Source organism: Oncorhynchus mykiss, chromosome 19, assembly GCF_057628025.1.
Source record: "Oncorhynchus mykiss isolate SJ-2025 chromosome 19, ASM5762802v1, whole genome shotgun sequence".
NCBI lineage: Eukaryota > Metazoa > Chordata > Actinopteri > Salmoniformes > Salmonidae > Oncorhynchus > Oncorhynchus mykiss.
Window position 1 is genome coordinate 36,296,207 of NC_143040.1, and position 15,165 is coordinate 36,311,371.

The 15,165-nt window shown below is 46.0% G+C and overlaps 2 protein-coding genes and 1 long non-coding RNA gene across 3 annotated transcripts in view; 1 reads left to right on the top strand and 2 right to left on the bottom strand.

The window, feature by feature from the left end:
• Positions 1–31: 31 nt before the first annotated feature.
• LOC149975183 (uncharacterized) lies at positions 32–2,004 on the bottom strand. Its single transcript, XR_016488912.1, has 2 exons — positions 1,821–2,004; positions 32–1,260 (listed from the first exon to the last, which is right to left on the bottom strand). It is a non-coding gene; the product is annotated as an uncharacterized LOC149975183 (long non-coding RNA).
• A 71-nt stretch (positions 2,005–2,075) lies between these two features.
• Positions 2,076–12,999, top strand: ccdc170 (coiled-coil domain containing 170). The gene is made up of 10 exons (XM_021573788.3): positions 2,076–2,241; positions 3,031–3,213; positions 3,470–3,655; positions 3,733–3,858; positions 4,103–4,303; positions 10,822–10,995; positions 11,315–11,464; positions 11,781–11,873; positions 12,126–12,329; positions 12,489–12,999. Exons 1-10 carry the CDS (start codon positions 2,197–2,199, stop codon positions 12,768–12,770), a joined length of 1,644 nt encoding a protein of 547 aa, XP_021429463.3. The 5' UTR covers positions 2,076–2,196; the 3' UTR covers positions 12,771–12,999.
• The window catches only part of syne1b (spectrin repeat containing, nuclear envelope 1b), a 136,589-nt gene continuing 134,423 nt past the window's right edge, over positions 13,000–15,165 (bottom strand). The window contains exon 152 of the mRNA XM_090210871.1: positions 13,000–14,317. Within this exon, the coding sequence (XP_090066997.1) occupies positions 14,077–14,317 (241 nt within the window). The 3' untranslated portion in view covers positions 13,000–14,076. The remainder of the gene's footprint in view (positions 14,318–15,165) is intronic.

The window sequence follows — 15,165 nt, forward strand, 5'->3', positions numbered from 1 at the left end:
AATACAGCAAGACGTGATGACAATACGCAAGTTAGTTCAGTCTACTTTATCTTATAAAATCAAACACAACAAACTTACTAAAAGGAGATGACAGCTGTCACCAAAAGTATGTGCTCTAGATATTCATGGCTCATATGAATGTGAATAACATTTGACATGGCAAGACCACAGACAATTAGCATCTTCTAAATGACCTGCAGTGCCAGGCAATAGGCTCAGCTTCTTCCAGACAAGTCACTGGGTTGATGAGATATCGGATTGTTTGGTTGAATTATTACAGTTTGCCAGAATGAAGAAATACACCGAAATGTATGTCTGCAAATATATAAATACGTACAGTGAATCAATACATATAGGCAATTTAAAGTTTCAACTCAAAATATAAACACAAGCATATTAAAGCCCCAAGAAACATGCATATATTAATGATGGGGATGTAATGACTCACCGATACGCATCAGTTCCTTATTCAAATGTTTAAAATAGGACTGCGTCGGTCCACGGACCACAAACCATCCAAATGTAGCATGCATCGGTCAGAAAATCGATTCAAAAGTGACGAATCGCACATTCACAATTCTTTCTACTTTCCCGAAAAGACCTCATATTTGTGACAACTGATGCGACCCAAGCATGTAACTGTATTGACAGTCATTGATCTACAAATCATTTTGATTGTTGAATAACCCTCGGGAATATTTTTTTATTACAAAAAACACAAAGGTTAAATAAATAAAATAGATACATCCATTAGGCATCTCCCAGTCCTCTAATCTGATTGGTGGACGGCATCACCTTGTCCTCCTTTGGGGTCGGCTGATTGGTTCTGGATGGTTGTTTAGCCCTAGGGCCTTTAGGAAGTTTCTTCCCACTTCCAGTCATGGTCACTGGTTTAATAGGGGCCGTTGAATAGAGCCTCCTCTGTATATTGACACCCAACTGTCTGGTGGAGGTGGAATGACCAATGATAGCTGATAGCGACACAACACCGGTGCTGAAACACAGTGACACATTACGAAACATCTCACTTCCTGTCTCCTCTGATAGTCCTCTGATGCTGTTGGGAGTGTGTGTGTTTGAATGACAGGTCCTATGATGAACATATAGATAGAATAGAGTTCTAGGTGGAGTCACATGCAGCAGGACAGGGTCCGACAGATTGACAGGGGTGAAGCCATAGGAACATATCCTACTCCTCAAAGGCTGCTGTATCCTCAGATGGCACAACAGTGTCCGGAGCATGTTATCTGCATGGGGGGACTGTACACAGGAATGCAAAGAGAAGAGAAAACATAAGCATTCTGACTAGCTAAAATCAATAAATGTGAAATATTGAATAATGATGGAAACAACTATGGGTTTTATTATAGTTTTATTATATTCAAAAGGACCCCATTATAAAACCTTCACATATAGAAATGCATTTTGGCAATGTACTGTACATTAATATGGCTAGCTATACTGCAGGGCAGGAAGAGTGACCTTGGGTGAATGGCATTGAATGGGAATGCATGCAATAGCTAGCTAGATAGTTTACAATAAACGTTCTGGGCAACATTAGCTATGGTCAGAGGTCACTCACTATATTGTGGCTGTTCATGAACCTCACAATAAAGCACGAGAGTATCACTATCCCAAATCAAACCTTCCATGATGTAGCTACGGTTCGTGCACTAACACGTGCAAGGTACTATAGCTAAATAGCGAACTTCAAATGAATGAGGATGTAACCAGACAGAAGGGGTTTTAGTTATACATATCTTTGATGTAATGTTAACGTTAGCTAACTTAAAGAAGCTAACCTAAAGAAAATAACTCACCAAATCAGGCTTTGCAAACAAGAATATGTTTCAATGGCTGTCATGTTAAAAATAACTACAGTATCTACGTTAAGTCACACTAGATCCGCATAACAGTTTGAGGTTTGAACGCAAGCTTGTTGTGCATAAAGTTTCATTTGAACAGCTACCGTATTTTCTGGTTGCAGTGACGCGACGTAGTGTCATCCTGAAGCAAGGGACCCTGAACAACAGTACCCCCTGTGGTGAAACGAGAGACAATGTTTTCTGTTGCCTGGAGACTCCTGGAGACTCCTGGAAACAAGCACTGTATAGCTTGGTTGAAATCCCAACACAAAACTCTCACCTATATCTATTCTATTTATAAGGCGACCTACAGATAAAACAGAAAAATAAAATGGAAAGTATTGATATCGCAACAGAAGGCAGACAACTGGATAAGGTAAAATAGAAATGTCATGAATAGAGCTGACCTTATTCTACATGTCAGGGAAGCATGTTTGTTCTACACTTAAAGGACATTTTTTTTTGCTGCAAACGTCACCGCAAATCGCAGTGTTTGACAATCACTGTTGTAAAAAAAAAATGATGTTATCTGGTTTAACTTTTTTACCTTATATTTTTTTTTAAATAAAAAACGTAATTTGCCGTTTTCACATATACACAGGTAATTAAAATTAGGTTGTAAAGTAAATTAGGTTGTAAAGTTGTCCTTTAAAAATTAGGTTGTAAAGTTGTCCTTTAACATAACATATTGTTATAATTTGTTTAAATTTACCCACCTTTTCTCCCTAATTTCGTGATATTCAATTGCGATCTTGTCTCATCGCTGCAACTCCCCAACAGGCTTTGGGAGAGGTGAAGTTTCCTCCGAAACATGACCCGCCAAACTGTGTCCCTTAACACCCGCCCGCTTAACCCGGAATCCAGCTGCACCAATATTTCGGAAGAAACAGAGTTCAACTGACAACCAAAGTCAGCCTGCAGGCACCCGGCCTGCCACAAGGAGTCGCTAGAGCGCGATGAGCCACGTAAAGCCCCCCCGGCCAAACCTTACCCTAACCCGGATGAAGCTGGGCCAATTGTGCACCGCCCTATGGGTCTCACGGTCATGGCCAGTTGTGATACAGCCTGGGATCCGCTGCCTTAGACCGCTGCGCCACTCGGAGACTACTAACATAACATATTTAACTTGTTCCACAACATTGTGCCCTGCTTAATGTGTCCCCAGGTGGAGCCCTGCCTTGAGAGGGACAGACTGAGGATGAGGGTCTCAGTATTGGAGGAGAGTGTGAGGTCCTACGAGGTAGAGTGTAAAGCCAGCAGAGAGACGGTGATGAGACTGGTCGCAGAGGTGGCCCGGGAGAGGAGGAACACAGCAGGCAGTGCAGAGGCTCTCGATCTGCTCAGACTGGTATGTATCCATATGTGCATCCTTTTAAAACACATACGCTTTTCACTTTGTGTTGATACGAGCTGTACTTTGCTGGCTCTGATATATATTTTCCAGGGCAGTACAGCCTGGAATTGGCTTGTCTCAGTAGTGTACTACTGCCATCTTTGTTGTGTATAAGCATCAATTAATGTGTTAAATCTTTATACATGCATTATGTACAGTAAATGGTTATTTGTTGCAATTTTGCATTTCCTTATCAAAATATGTCTTCCAGGATTTAGATAGTGCCTTGCTGACCAAGAGGAGCACAGATATGGAGAACCAGAGTCTAGCAGAGAGGCTGGAGGCCAATCAACGTGTGGTTGAGGCAGCCAAGCAAGAGGCAGGGTGCCTGGAGAGGCAGATCCAGGAGCTGGAAGGGAAACTCCAGACCAGCCAGGGGAAAAACCAGGCTACAAAGGTAGGATTGCAATATTCCCAGGTTTTCCCAGAAATCCAGTTTGAAGGATTCTAGAAATTTTGAGACCCCATTCACAGGGGAGACTGCAGGCCCTCCTGGGGGAGGTAGGGGCCCTTCTGCAGCTGGGTCTCTCCATGCCAACTGAGGAGGAAATACTACAGAGACTTGGGGACCTCTGCACCAGGCAGGAACGCATGAAAGCGGTAAGTAGGGTTTTTCTGTTCTTATACTGCTACATTGTGTGACAGTTTCAATAGGCAAGAATATAATATACTGATAGATAATCAATACTGATAGATAATCAATCAGGATTTTCAATCATTTTATACCTGGAGATACAATGTTTGAACGATAGCCTAAAGTGGGTGCGCATTGCAATAACCTTGAGTAGTTATTCTTTATCAGTAGTTGTGTTTTTAAGTTGTAGAGACCAATGTTTCCTGTCAGATCACGGAGGAGATGGAGAGGAGGCTGTCCCAGGTCCGTGAAGATGTGTCCAGGCAGACAGAGCTCCACCACAGTGCCCTGCAGAGAGCCCAGCTGGCTGAGCAACAGGTCACAGACCTCAGCGACAGGCTGCAGTGTTTGGAAGCGGAGCTGATGACTTCAGACGTGCACCGAGATGGGCTGAGTCATGACAGACAGCTTGTGAGTGAGCACACTGGCAACCATGTAGAGTGTGCAGTAGGTGAACATCACACATTTCTCCACTGGTGCTGGACCCCCCCCCCCCCAAAAAAAATGATAACAGTCTTTATAACTAATGTTAGACACAGTATATAGAACATATAACTACGGGAGTATATAACACTGTTGATACCTCCATGCTATAGTACGCTATAGTAAATAATCCCACAGCACCCAATCCCCCTCCTCAAAAAATATCTAAACAACCACACCCTTGCCTTTCGTGAACCAACTCCTTTTTCATACTAGCATTGGCTTTTCTGATAGCTACTTTATTGAGGAAAAATTGACTTGAAAAATTGACTAGCTATCTTAAGATGAATGCACTAACTGTAAGATGCTCTGGATAAAAGCGTCTGCTAAAAGACGAAAATGTAAATGTAAAACGTACACTGGGTGGACGAAACAATTACGAACACCTCCTCTTTCCATGACATAGACTGACCAGGTGAATCCAGGTGAAAGCTAAGGTCCCTTATGGATGTCACTAGTTAAATCCACTTCAAATCAGTCCCCGGGTCCAGAACAAATTCAAGGAAACACAGTATTATACAGAGCCATGAGTGGATGGAACTCAGCAAACCTGGTTTAAAAAAAAAACGAATAAAACGACACTTCGCGGCACAACTGTCATGTATTGTCATGTTGTGTCCTGTTCCTGTTCTTTCTCTTCACCCTGTCTCCCTCTGCTGGTCGTATTAGGTTACCTTTTCTTCCCCTCTTTCCCCCAGCTGTTCCTTGTCTTCTCTAACTACCTTGTTCACCCCTTTTCCCACCTGTTCCCTTTTTCCCTCTGATTAGGTCTCTATATCTCTCTCTGTTTCTGCTTCTGTCTTTGTCGGATTCTCGTTTGTGTTTCTCATGCCTGAACCAGACTATCGTCGTGTTTGCTGCAACCTTGTCCTGTCTTGTCGGAATCTGCCAGTTCATCTAACCTTGTCCTGTCCTGTCGGAATCTGCCTGTCCATCTGAGCCTACATGTGTTTCGTCATTAAAGAAACTCTGTTTTGTTAATTCGCTTTTGGGTCCTCATTCACGCACCTGACAGAAGAATCCGACCAAGAATGGACCCAGCGACTTCGGATCCTCTCCACTCAGCCGTCGAGATCCAGGGAGCGATGCTAGGCAGACACGAGCAGGAATTGTCTGCTGCTCGACATGCCGTTGAGACCCTGGCCGCCCAAGTCTCCAACCTCACAGAACAGGTTCACCATCTCCGCCTCGATCCACCGGCCACTTCCAGGGCTTTCGAATCTCCGGAGCCCAGAATCAATAACCCGCCGTGTTACTCTGGGGAGCCCACTGAATGCCACTCGTTCCTCACCCAGTGTGATATTGTGTTTTCTCTCCAGCCCAACACTTACTCCAGGAGCACTGCTCGTATCGCCTACGTCATATCTCTCCTTACTGGACGGGCTCGTGAGTGGGGCACGGCAATCTGGGAGGCAAGGGCTGAGTGTACTAACCAGTATCAGGACTTTAAGGAGGAGATGATACAGGTTTTTGATCGATCTGTTTTTGGGGAGGAAGCTTCCAGGGTCCTGTCTTCCCTATGTCAAGGTAATCGATCCATAACAGACTACTCTATTGAGTTTCGCACTCTTGCTGCCTCCAGTGACTGGAACGAGCCGGCTTTGCTCGCTCGTTTTCTGGAGGGTCTCCGCGCGGAGGTAAAGGATGAGATTCTCTCCCGGGAGGTTCCTTCCAGCGTGGATTCCTTGATTGAACTCGCTATTCGCATAGAGCGACGGGTTGATCTTCGTCACCGAGCTCGTGGAAAGGAGCTCGCGTTCTCCGTTGCCCCCCTCTCCGCATCACTACCATCTTCCTCTGCCGGCTCGGGTGCTGAGCCTATGCAGCTGGGAGGTATCCGCATCTCGACTAAAGAGAGGGAACGGAGAATCACCAACCGCCTCTGTCTCTATTGCGGTTCCGCTGGTCATTTTGTCACTTCATGTCCAGTAAAAGCCAGAGCTCATCAGTAAGCGGAGGGCTACTGGTGAGCGCTACTACTCCTGTCTCTCCTTCAAGATCCTGCACTACCTTGTCGGTCCATCTACGCTGGACCGGTTCGTCAGCTTCCTGCAGTGCCTTGATAGACTCTGGGGCGGAGGGCTGTTTTATGGACGAGACCTGGGCTCGGGAACATGACATTCCTCTCAGACAGTTAAGGGAGCCCACGGCCTTGTTCGCTTTGGATGGTAGTCCTCTCCCCAGGATTCAGCGTGAGACGCTACCTTTAACCCTCACTGTCTCTGGTAATCATAGCGAAACCATTTCTTTTTTGATTTTTCGTTCACCTTTTACACCTGTTGTTTTGGGCCATCCCTGGCTAGTTTGTCATAATCCTTCTATTAATTGGTCTAGTAATTCTATCCTCTCCTGGAACGTCTCTTGTCATGTGAAATGTTTAATGTCTGCTATCCCTCCTGTTTCCTCTGTCTCTTCTTCACAGGAGGAGCCTGGTGATTTGACAGGGGTGCCGGAGGAATATCACGATCTGCGCACGGTGTTCAGTCGGTCCAGGGCCACCTCTCTTCCTCCACACCGGTCGTATGATTGTAGTATTGATCTCCTTCCGGGAACCACTCCCCCCCGGGGTAGACTATACTCTCTGTCGGCTCCCGAACGTAAGGCTCTCGAAGATTATTTGTCTGTAGCTCTTGACGCCGGTACCATAGTCCCCTCCTCCTCTCCCGCCGGAGCGGGGTTTTTTTTTGTCAAGAAGAAGGACGGGTCTCTGCGTCCCTGCATAGATTATCGAGGGCTGAATGACATAACAGTGAAGAATCGTTATCCGCTTCCTCTTATGTCTTCAGCCTTCGAGATCCTGCAGGGAGCCAGGTTTTTCACTAAGTTGGACCTTCGTAACGCTTACCATCTCGTGCGCATCAAGGAGGGGGACGAGTGGAAGACGGCATTTAACACTCCGTTAGGGCACTTTGAATACCGGGTTCTTCCTTTTGGCCTCGCTAACGCTCCAGCTGTCTTTCAGGCATTAGTCAATGACGTCCTGAGAGACATGCTGAACATCTTTGTTTTCGTTTACCTTGACGATATCCTGATTTTTTCACCGTCACTCCAGATTCATGTTCAGCACGTTCGACGTGTCCTCCAGCGCCTTTTAGAGAATTGTCTTTTTGTGAAGGCTGAGAAGTGCACTTTTCATGCCTCCTCCGTCACATTTCTCGGTTCTGTTATTTCCGCTGAAGGCATTAAGATGGATCCCGCTAAGGTCCAAGCTGTCATTGATTGGCCCGTCCCTAAGTCACGCGTCGAGCTGCAGCGCTTTCTCGGCTTCGCAAACTTCTATCGTCGTTTCATCCGTAATTTCGGTCAGGTGGCAGCTCCTCTCACAGCCCTTACTTCTGTCAAGACGTGCTTTAAGTGGTCCGTTTCCGCCCAGGGAGCTTTCGATCTCCTCAAGAATCGTTTTACTTCCGCACCTATCCTTGTTACACCTGACGTCTCTAGACAGTTCGTTGTCGAGGTTGACGCGTCAGAGGTGGGCGTGGGAGCTATTCTTTCTCAGCGCTCCCTCTCTGACGACAAGGTCCACCCTTGCGCGTATTTTTCTCATCGCCTGTCGCCGTCGGAACGTAACTAAGATGTGGGAAACCGCGAACTGCTCGCCATCCGCTTAGCCCTAGGCGAATGGCGACAGTGGTTGGAGGGGGCGACCGTTCCTTTTGTCGTTTGGACTGACCATAGGAACCTTGAGTACATCCGTTCTGCCAAACGACTTAATGCGCGTCAGGCTCATTGGGCGCTGTTTTTCGCTCGTTTCGAGTTCGTGATTTCTTATCGTCCGGGCTCTAAGAACACCAAGCCTGATGCTTTATCTCGTCTCTTCAGTTCTTCAGTAGCCTCCACTGACCCCGAGGGGATTCTCCCTGAGGGGCGTGTTGTCGGGTTGACTGTCTGGGGAATTGAGAGGCAGGTAAAGCAAGCACTCACTCACACTCCGTCGCCGCGCGCTTGTCCTAGGAACCTTCTTTTCGTTCCCGTTCCTACTCGTCTGGCCGTTCTTCAGTGGGCTCACTCTGCCAAGTTAGCCGGCCACCCTGGCGTTCGGGGTACGCTTGCTTCCATTCGCCAGCGTTTTTGGTGGCCCACCCGGGAGCATGACACGCGTCGTTTCGTGGCTGCTTGTTCGGTCTGCGCGCAGACTAAGTCCGGTAACTCCCCTCCTGCCGGCCGTCTCAGGCCGCTTCCCATTCCCTCTCGACCGTGGTCTCACATCGCCTTAGATTTTATCACCGGACTGCCTTCGTCAGCGGGGAAGACTGTTATTCTTACGGTTGTCGATAGGTTCTCTAAGGCGGCTCATTTTATTCCCCTTGCTAAGCTTCCTTCTGCTAAAGAGACGGCACAAATCATCATCGAGAATGTTTTCAGAATTCATGGCCTTCCGTCAGACGTCGTTTCGGACAGGGGTCCGCAATTCACGTCTCAATTTTGGAGGGAGTTTTGCCGTTTGATTGGGGCTTCCGTCAGTCTCTCTTCCGGCTTTCACCCCCAGTCTAACGGTCAAGCAGAACGGGCCAATCAGACTATTGGTCGCATCTTACGCAGTCTTTCTTTTCGTAACCCTGCGTCTTGGTCAGAACAGCTCCCCTGGGCAGAATACGCCCACAACTCGCTTCCTTCGTCTGCGACCGGGCTATCTCCTTTTCAGAGTAGCCTCGGGTACCAGCCTCCGCTGTTCTCGTCTCAGTTCGCCGAGTCCAGCGTCCCCTCCGCTCAGGCTTTTGTCCAACGTTGCGAGCGCACCTGGAAGAGGGTCAGGTCTGCACTTTGCCGTTATAGGGGGCAGACTGTGAGAGCCGCTAATAAGCGTAGAACTAAGAGTCCTAGATATTGTCGCGGTCAGAGAGTTTGGCTCTCCACTCAGAACCTTCCCCTTAAGACAGCTTCTCGCAAGCTGACCCCGCGGTTCATTGGTCCGTTCCGTATTTCTCAGATCATTAATCCTGTCGCAGTGCGACTTCTTCTTCCGCGATATCTTCGTCGCGTCCACCCGGTCTTCCATGTCTACTGTGTTAAGCCCGTTCTTCGCGCTCCCGCTCGTCTTCCCCCCCCCCCCCCCATCCTTGTCGAGGGCGCACCTATCTACAGGGTCCGTAAGATTTTGGACATGCGTCCTCGGGGCCGTGGTCATCAGTACCTAGTGGATTGGGAGGGGTACGGTCCTGAGGAAAGGAGTTGGGTTCCCTCTCGGGACGTGCTGGACCGTTCGCTGATCGATGATTTCCTCCGTTGCCGCCAGGTTTCCTCCTCGAGTGCGCCAGGAGGCGCTCGGTGAGTGGGGGGGTACTGTCACGTATTGTCATGTTGTGTCCTGTTCCTGTTCTTTCTCTTCACCCTGTCTCCCTCTGCTGGTCGTATTAGGTTACCTTTTCTTCCCCTCTTTCCCCCAGCTGTTCCTTGTCTTCTCTAACTACCTTGTTCACCCCTTTTCCCACCTGTTCCCTTTTTCCCTCTGATTAGGTCTCTATATCTCTCTCTGTTTCTGCTTCTGTCTTTGTCGGATTCTCGTTTGTGTTTCTCATGCCTGAACCAGACTATCGTCGTGTTTGCTGCAACCTTGTCCTGTCCTGTCGGAATCTGCCAGTTCATCTAACCTTGTCCTGTCCTGTCGGAATCTGCCTGTCCATCTGAGCCTACATGTGTTTCGTCATTAAAGAAACTCTGTTTTGTTAATTCGCTTTTGGGTCCTCATTCACGCACCTGACAACAACGCCTCTCCCCCATGTGACCTACTTGTTGTGTGTATGTACTGACGTGTGCTAACTGATAGATGCACACACACACACTACATGTTCATGTTTAGAAACGGATGTCAATTCTAAAGTATTTTATTTTTTGGTAAAGCCTTTTTCGTTGTGTGTCGGACCCCGTCACTAAGACTAGCGGACGCTAATGGGGAGCCTAATAATTCAAAGCAAATCAGCGTAGATGAAGGGGAGGAGACAGGTTAAAGAGGGATTTTGAAGGCCTTGAGGCAATGGAGACATGGATTGTGTGTGTGTGCCATTCAAAGGGAGAATGGGCAAGGCAAAAGTGCCTCATAAACTCAGTTTATAGAGTGCGGGAGCAGCATACTATGTGTGGGAGCTTTTTTTTATGACCAAATCTGGAAAGGGACTTTAATAGGACCGGGACCACGACCATCCTCGTACTAAAATCAGAATGGTACATTTACTGTAAATGGATTTGGATGTTTCTAGAATAGCAGAGATATTACTGCCTTGGCCTGAATTCACAAAGTGTCCCCAGAGTAGGAGTACTCATCTAAGAACAGGCATCTAAGAACTCGTATTCGTTATGACCACCCGTACGTAAAATGTATGCATGTATGACTAAGTCTCTTTGGATAAAAGCGTCTACTAAATGGCATATATTATTTAAAAGGCTAAATTGCAGCACTCCAACTCCGAGACACTATGTAAATATGGGCCTTGTGTTTTCCCATGTAGTATGAGCAGTTCCTGGAACAGTTGTCAGAGAGGATGAAAGTAGACGGTATCGCCACTGACCTGGGCTACGACATGAGACTTCAGCTCATTCTGTCTCGGGCAGAGCAACTTGTCAAACTAGAAGGGACGGCTTTGGTGGAGAGCAAGACCCTGGCCCACAACCAACAGCGAAAGGTACACAAAATGAAACTAGTAGCTACTGAACCAACAACTTAAAGAGTGTACATATCATTTGTTTATAGTCAGAGGGTTGTTTGCACACCTTACATCGTTGTATACATTGTCACACCTTACATCATTGTATAAAACAAAACTCAAGCACACTGGTATTTTTGTATGATCCGCATTCCACAATGTACAGTATTTAATGGATCGCACGCCAACATTTATGTCAATCTAGTTACTATCATTACTGTTCCATCTACTAGTATAATTTGTATGTTGTGCTTAAATACCTGTTTACCATGTTTACCGTATACCATGTTACCTGCAGTTGAAGATCCAGAAGGAGCGGTTGGAGAGTAAGGAGCTCCACATGGAGCTGTTGAGGAGGAAGGTGTCTGAGCTAGAGGAGGAAAAGAGAAGTCGCTCAGCCCTGGCCATGCAGCGAGACGACGCCAATGTGACCGCCCGGAAGATGCAGGTAGCCTAGAGGCTAGAGGGGTGGGCTAGTAGCCAGAAGGTTGCTGGTTCAAGCCCCAGGCACGGGCATAAAAAGTGGAAACTGAACCGGCAACTGAAGGGCTGCTGGTCTGTGATCCCAGGTACTAGCTCCTGTCATTGTGCCCTTTAGCATGGCACTTACCCCCTAAAACTGAACCCCTAAAGCTCCACATCCAGGGGCGAGGTTAAGATAGACAGAAGCCACATTTCTGTTTCTTACTAAACTGACGATAAAGTATGTATTCTACTGTATCTAAAGAATCTATTCTATCTTAAGTATCTATTCTATCCTAAAGAAGAAGGTGGAGCGACTACAGGAGGAACTAGGATCCAGTAAGGTCTCCATCACAGAGCTCAAGGCCCAGCTGTCACACACCAACGAGCTGAAGGTAGAGGGCAGGACAGCTCAGGCCCACACATCCTCTAGAGGCAGAGTCATATAACTTCATTTCCTGGCGACTTCCTGTAGCTACAAGATTGCATATTGAGTCTGAATAAAAGTTGGTTATTAAAACCCCTAAGCACGGTCTTATATGTAAATTGGGAATAATTGTTTAAAGACTATACTTTCTAATGTTATGTTGTTGTTAAGTAACGTGATCAAAATACATTCATGTCCAATTTGGAATGATGTGTCGAAGCTCAAAGTCCTGGAGCAGAGTCAGACCAATGCGGAGCAGAGTCAGAGACTGGAGGACCTGGAGAAGGGCAAGGCCAAGGTGGAGAAGAAGTTCAGCACAGCCAGGACAGACCTACAGAGCCAGGAGCATCTGGCCAGGGAGGCCCAGCAGCAGTTGACCAGCCTTAGACAGACCCTGGCTCAGCTCACTGACAGAGAGAGAGAGGTGGGGAGGATGGATGGATGGATACATAGTCGTATTAACATGCACATACGCACGCACGCACGCACGCACACACACACACACATAATATAATTTGATTGAGGAGTACAGAAAAAGACCATCCGAAACCTGACTGGAAGTATGTTTACTCTGTTGTTTCAGTTGGTAGACTTCCGTATGGTGGTCTCTCAGATGTTAGGTCTGGATGTCTCAGCCCTGGCCCTTCCAAACTATGAGATCATCAAATCTCTGGAGAGCCTGCTTCACCCCCACCATCACCCCCACCATGACCTCCACCACCACTCCCTGGCCCTGTCCTGGCCCTGTCCTACCCACTACCAGAACCACCATCTCCTACAGCTCCAGGACCGAGATACCTCTGGGTCTGTCACATCCCGCTCAGCTTTCTCTCAGAGGTCCACTGGCCCCGAGGCTCTCCTGTGAACGAAACGTACATCTGCTCATCCCGAGGACTCTGCTCAGGACAGGCACCTGTATGATATGAATGATTTATTTAAATGATCAAAATGTATTCATTTGAGATGCATCATATATATTTTTGCCCGTTGAAATTGGATTTGACATGAGTTTATGTCGTATCCAAAGTCAGATCCACTTACTGTCAAGTCAATAGCACTGAATCAGCCATTTTGAATAAAAGACACAATCAAAATGAGAATTTGGCATTCAATATTTGTGATTTAGGCTCAGATATACATTATAGATATACATTTATATTATGTACAGAACATGTTAAGTAATCCTGGACTGTTATACATGTAATACTGAACGCACAGAGCCATAGAAAATATACCGTTGTTTTATAATTCGTTATAGTTTTGATTAATAGTAAGTAGATCATTTCCATATTTTCAATTAGAAAAATAACAACAAAATGTGTTCAGTACATTATTTCCATACAGTTCATATTTGTAAAGGTTTCTTATACAGTCAAACAGTTTAGAGCAAACAACTCTCATTATTTCATTTGTTTTACATACCCACTCAAAACACAATTCAGATTAAATAGATTCTTACACACACAGTATAGTTCATATTTTTAAAAGATAAACTATTCAACACGTATCAAGTAAAAGCATAAGTAAAATCAAAGATTATAACTGCATGCCAAAATACATGTAAAAAATAAATGCAATGAAAGTCATCTTAAAATGTTATCTTACAAATTTTCAATTGTTACAACAGGCAAATTCACAGGTTACATGTTCTGTATTGAACTAGGTGTCAAATGGCAGCTGTGTTTCAACCCAACAGTTCCAGCATCCAGTTGATATCCACTGACTGCAGTCAGAAACATTTTTGGTTCTTACATGTGCTGCTCCAAAAAAAATGCTTTTCCCGTCTATACATGACAGACAACTAAAAGATGACATGAGTGATTCTATCAGCCACAAAAGATAAGTTAAGACAGCTGCTGTACTCCATCCACACAAAGAAGACACGTCCAAAGATCAGTTTGAGATTTGGGTTCCTATGTTTCTTGCTTATGGGGGGGGGGGGCACAAGGAGCCGAATGACGGCATTGCTTATCTGTCTATTCTTCATGGAAGCTGCAAGGTAGTGGAGCATTGAAACAGTTCCAATACAATTAAAAACCCCAGACTGTGATGATGTTCAAAAACCTCAACTGTCCTCCTCAGGTTCGTCTCCATGCCAGGGCCAGGCTGGAATATACCGGAAGTAATCTCGCTCGGCACCCAGAACCAAATGTTTGGTCTGTCATGATAGACTACACAGGAGGGGGCCCGTTGGTGTATTTGAGCATGGGGTAGAAGGAACGGGCAAAGTTATTGGACTGGCTGCAGCTGAAATCCCCCTCGTACATTGGCACCAGGCAGGCCATGCCCACCAGCAGCAGGAGGAGGAGCAACTGGAGGGGCACCGCCACGCACAGGACGCGGTACAGGAATGACGATGGTATCACCTCGGCCTCAGAAGGGGAGGAAGCGGACCCAGCGACGTTGGGAGACCTGATTAAACACGATTCGGGGAGCACACAACAACACCAAGCCAAGTAGATTTAGGTTATGATACCTGTAGAGCTACGGATCTGCATCCAGACCACACATCCATCCAAGTATACCTTATGTACTGTAGTTAGATTGATTAGAATAATACAATTTTTAAAAAAAACTAGTTAGTTATAAGATATAAACTATCCCAAATCATCTTGAGGAACTACGGTATGGCAGTTCTTGAACTACAATTACGATGATGAACTGTGTATCTCCACAAACATGATCGAATAACCAAACGATATCTGTGATCAATACACTGACTGAGTCATTTGAATATCACTTGACAAACCTTTTCAAGTAACAATCCTTTCCAGCCCATAAAATAAATATGTGGAGCTGACATTCCTTTCTAAAGGATGCGAGGTGTTAGGATGCGTGACAAAAAGTAGCAGTTGAACATTTAAATATTCCAACAAGGGTCTCACTGATGAGTTTATATCCTGTTAAAAAAGCATGCCAAGACAGGAGCATAGCAGCATAGAGCAGTCTGTTTTAAAGGGGGTAGCTGTAGCTCTGCTCTTTTTTTTTTAGCATTAGTCAGCAGCAGAAGCATCGTAATACAGCCTCATTTGACTGTGAAAAACATTGGCTGCTGTCAAACTGAGAGGAACCATAATCAGTCAATGCAGGAAGTAAACTGAAAATTGAAAAGCAATGAGGACTTCTTGAATTTCCTGAATTGATCCCAGCTCTGACCGGAACACTAAATCGCTACTAAATACGTTAAATAACCTGTTTGGACAATGCACAAGGGATGTAAAAGTAACAAAACAACAGCCGAGAAGAGTTACAGTACAGTG

Excerpts from the sequence above, each read along its gene's own strand:
- ccdc170 (XM_021573788.3), top strand. The coding sequence starts at position 2,197 with ATGGAAAGTATTGATATCGCAACAGAAGGCAGACAACTGGATAAG. Across the intron at positions 10,996-11,314 it reads CCCACAACCAACAGCGAAAG|TTGAAGATCCAGAAGGAGCG; the intron begins GTACACAAAATG and ends TGTTACCTGCAG. Across the intron at positions 11,465-11,780 it reads TGACCGCCCGGAAGATGCAG|AAGAAGGTGGAGCGACTACA; the intron begins GTAGCCTAGAGG and ends TCTATCCTAAAG.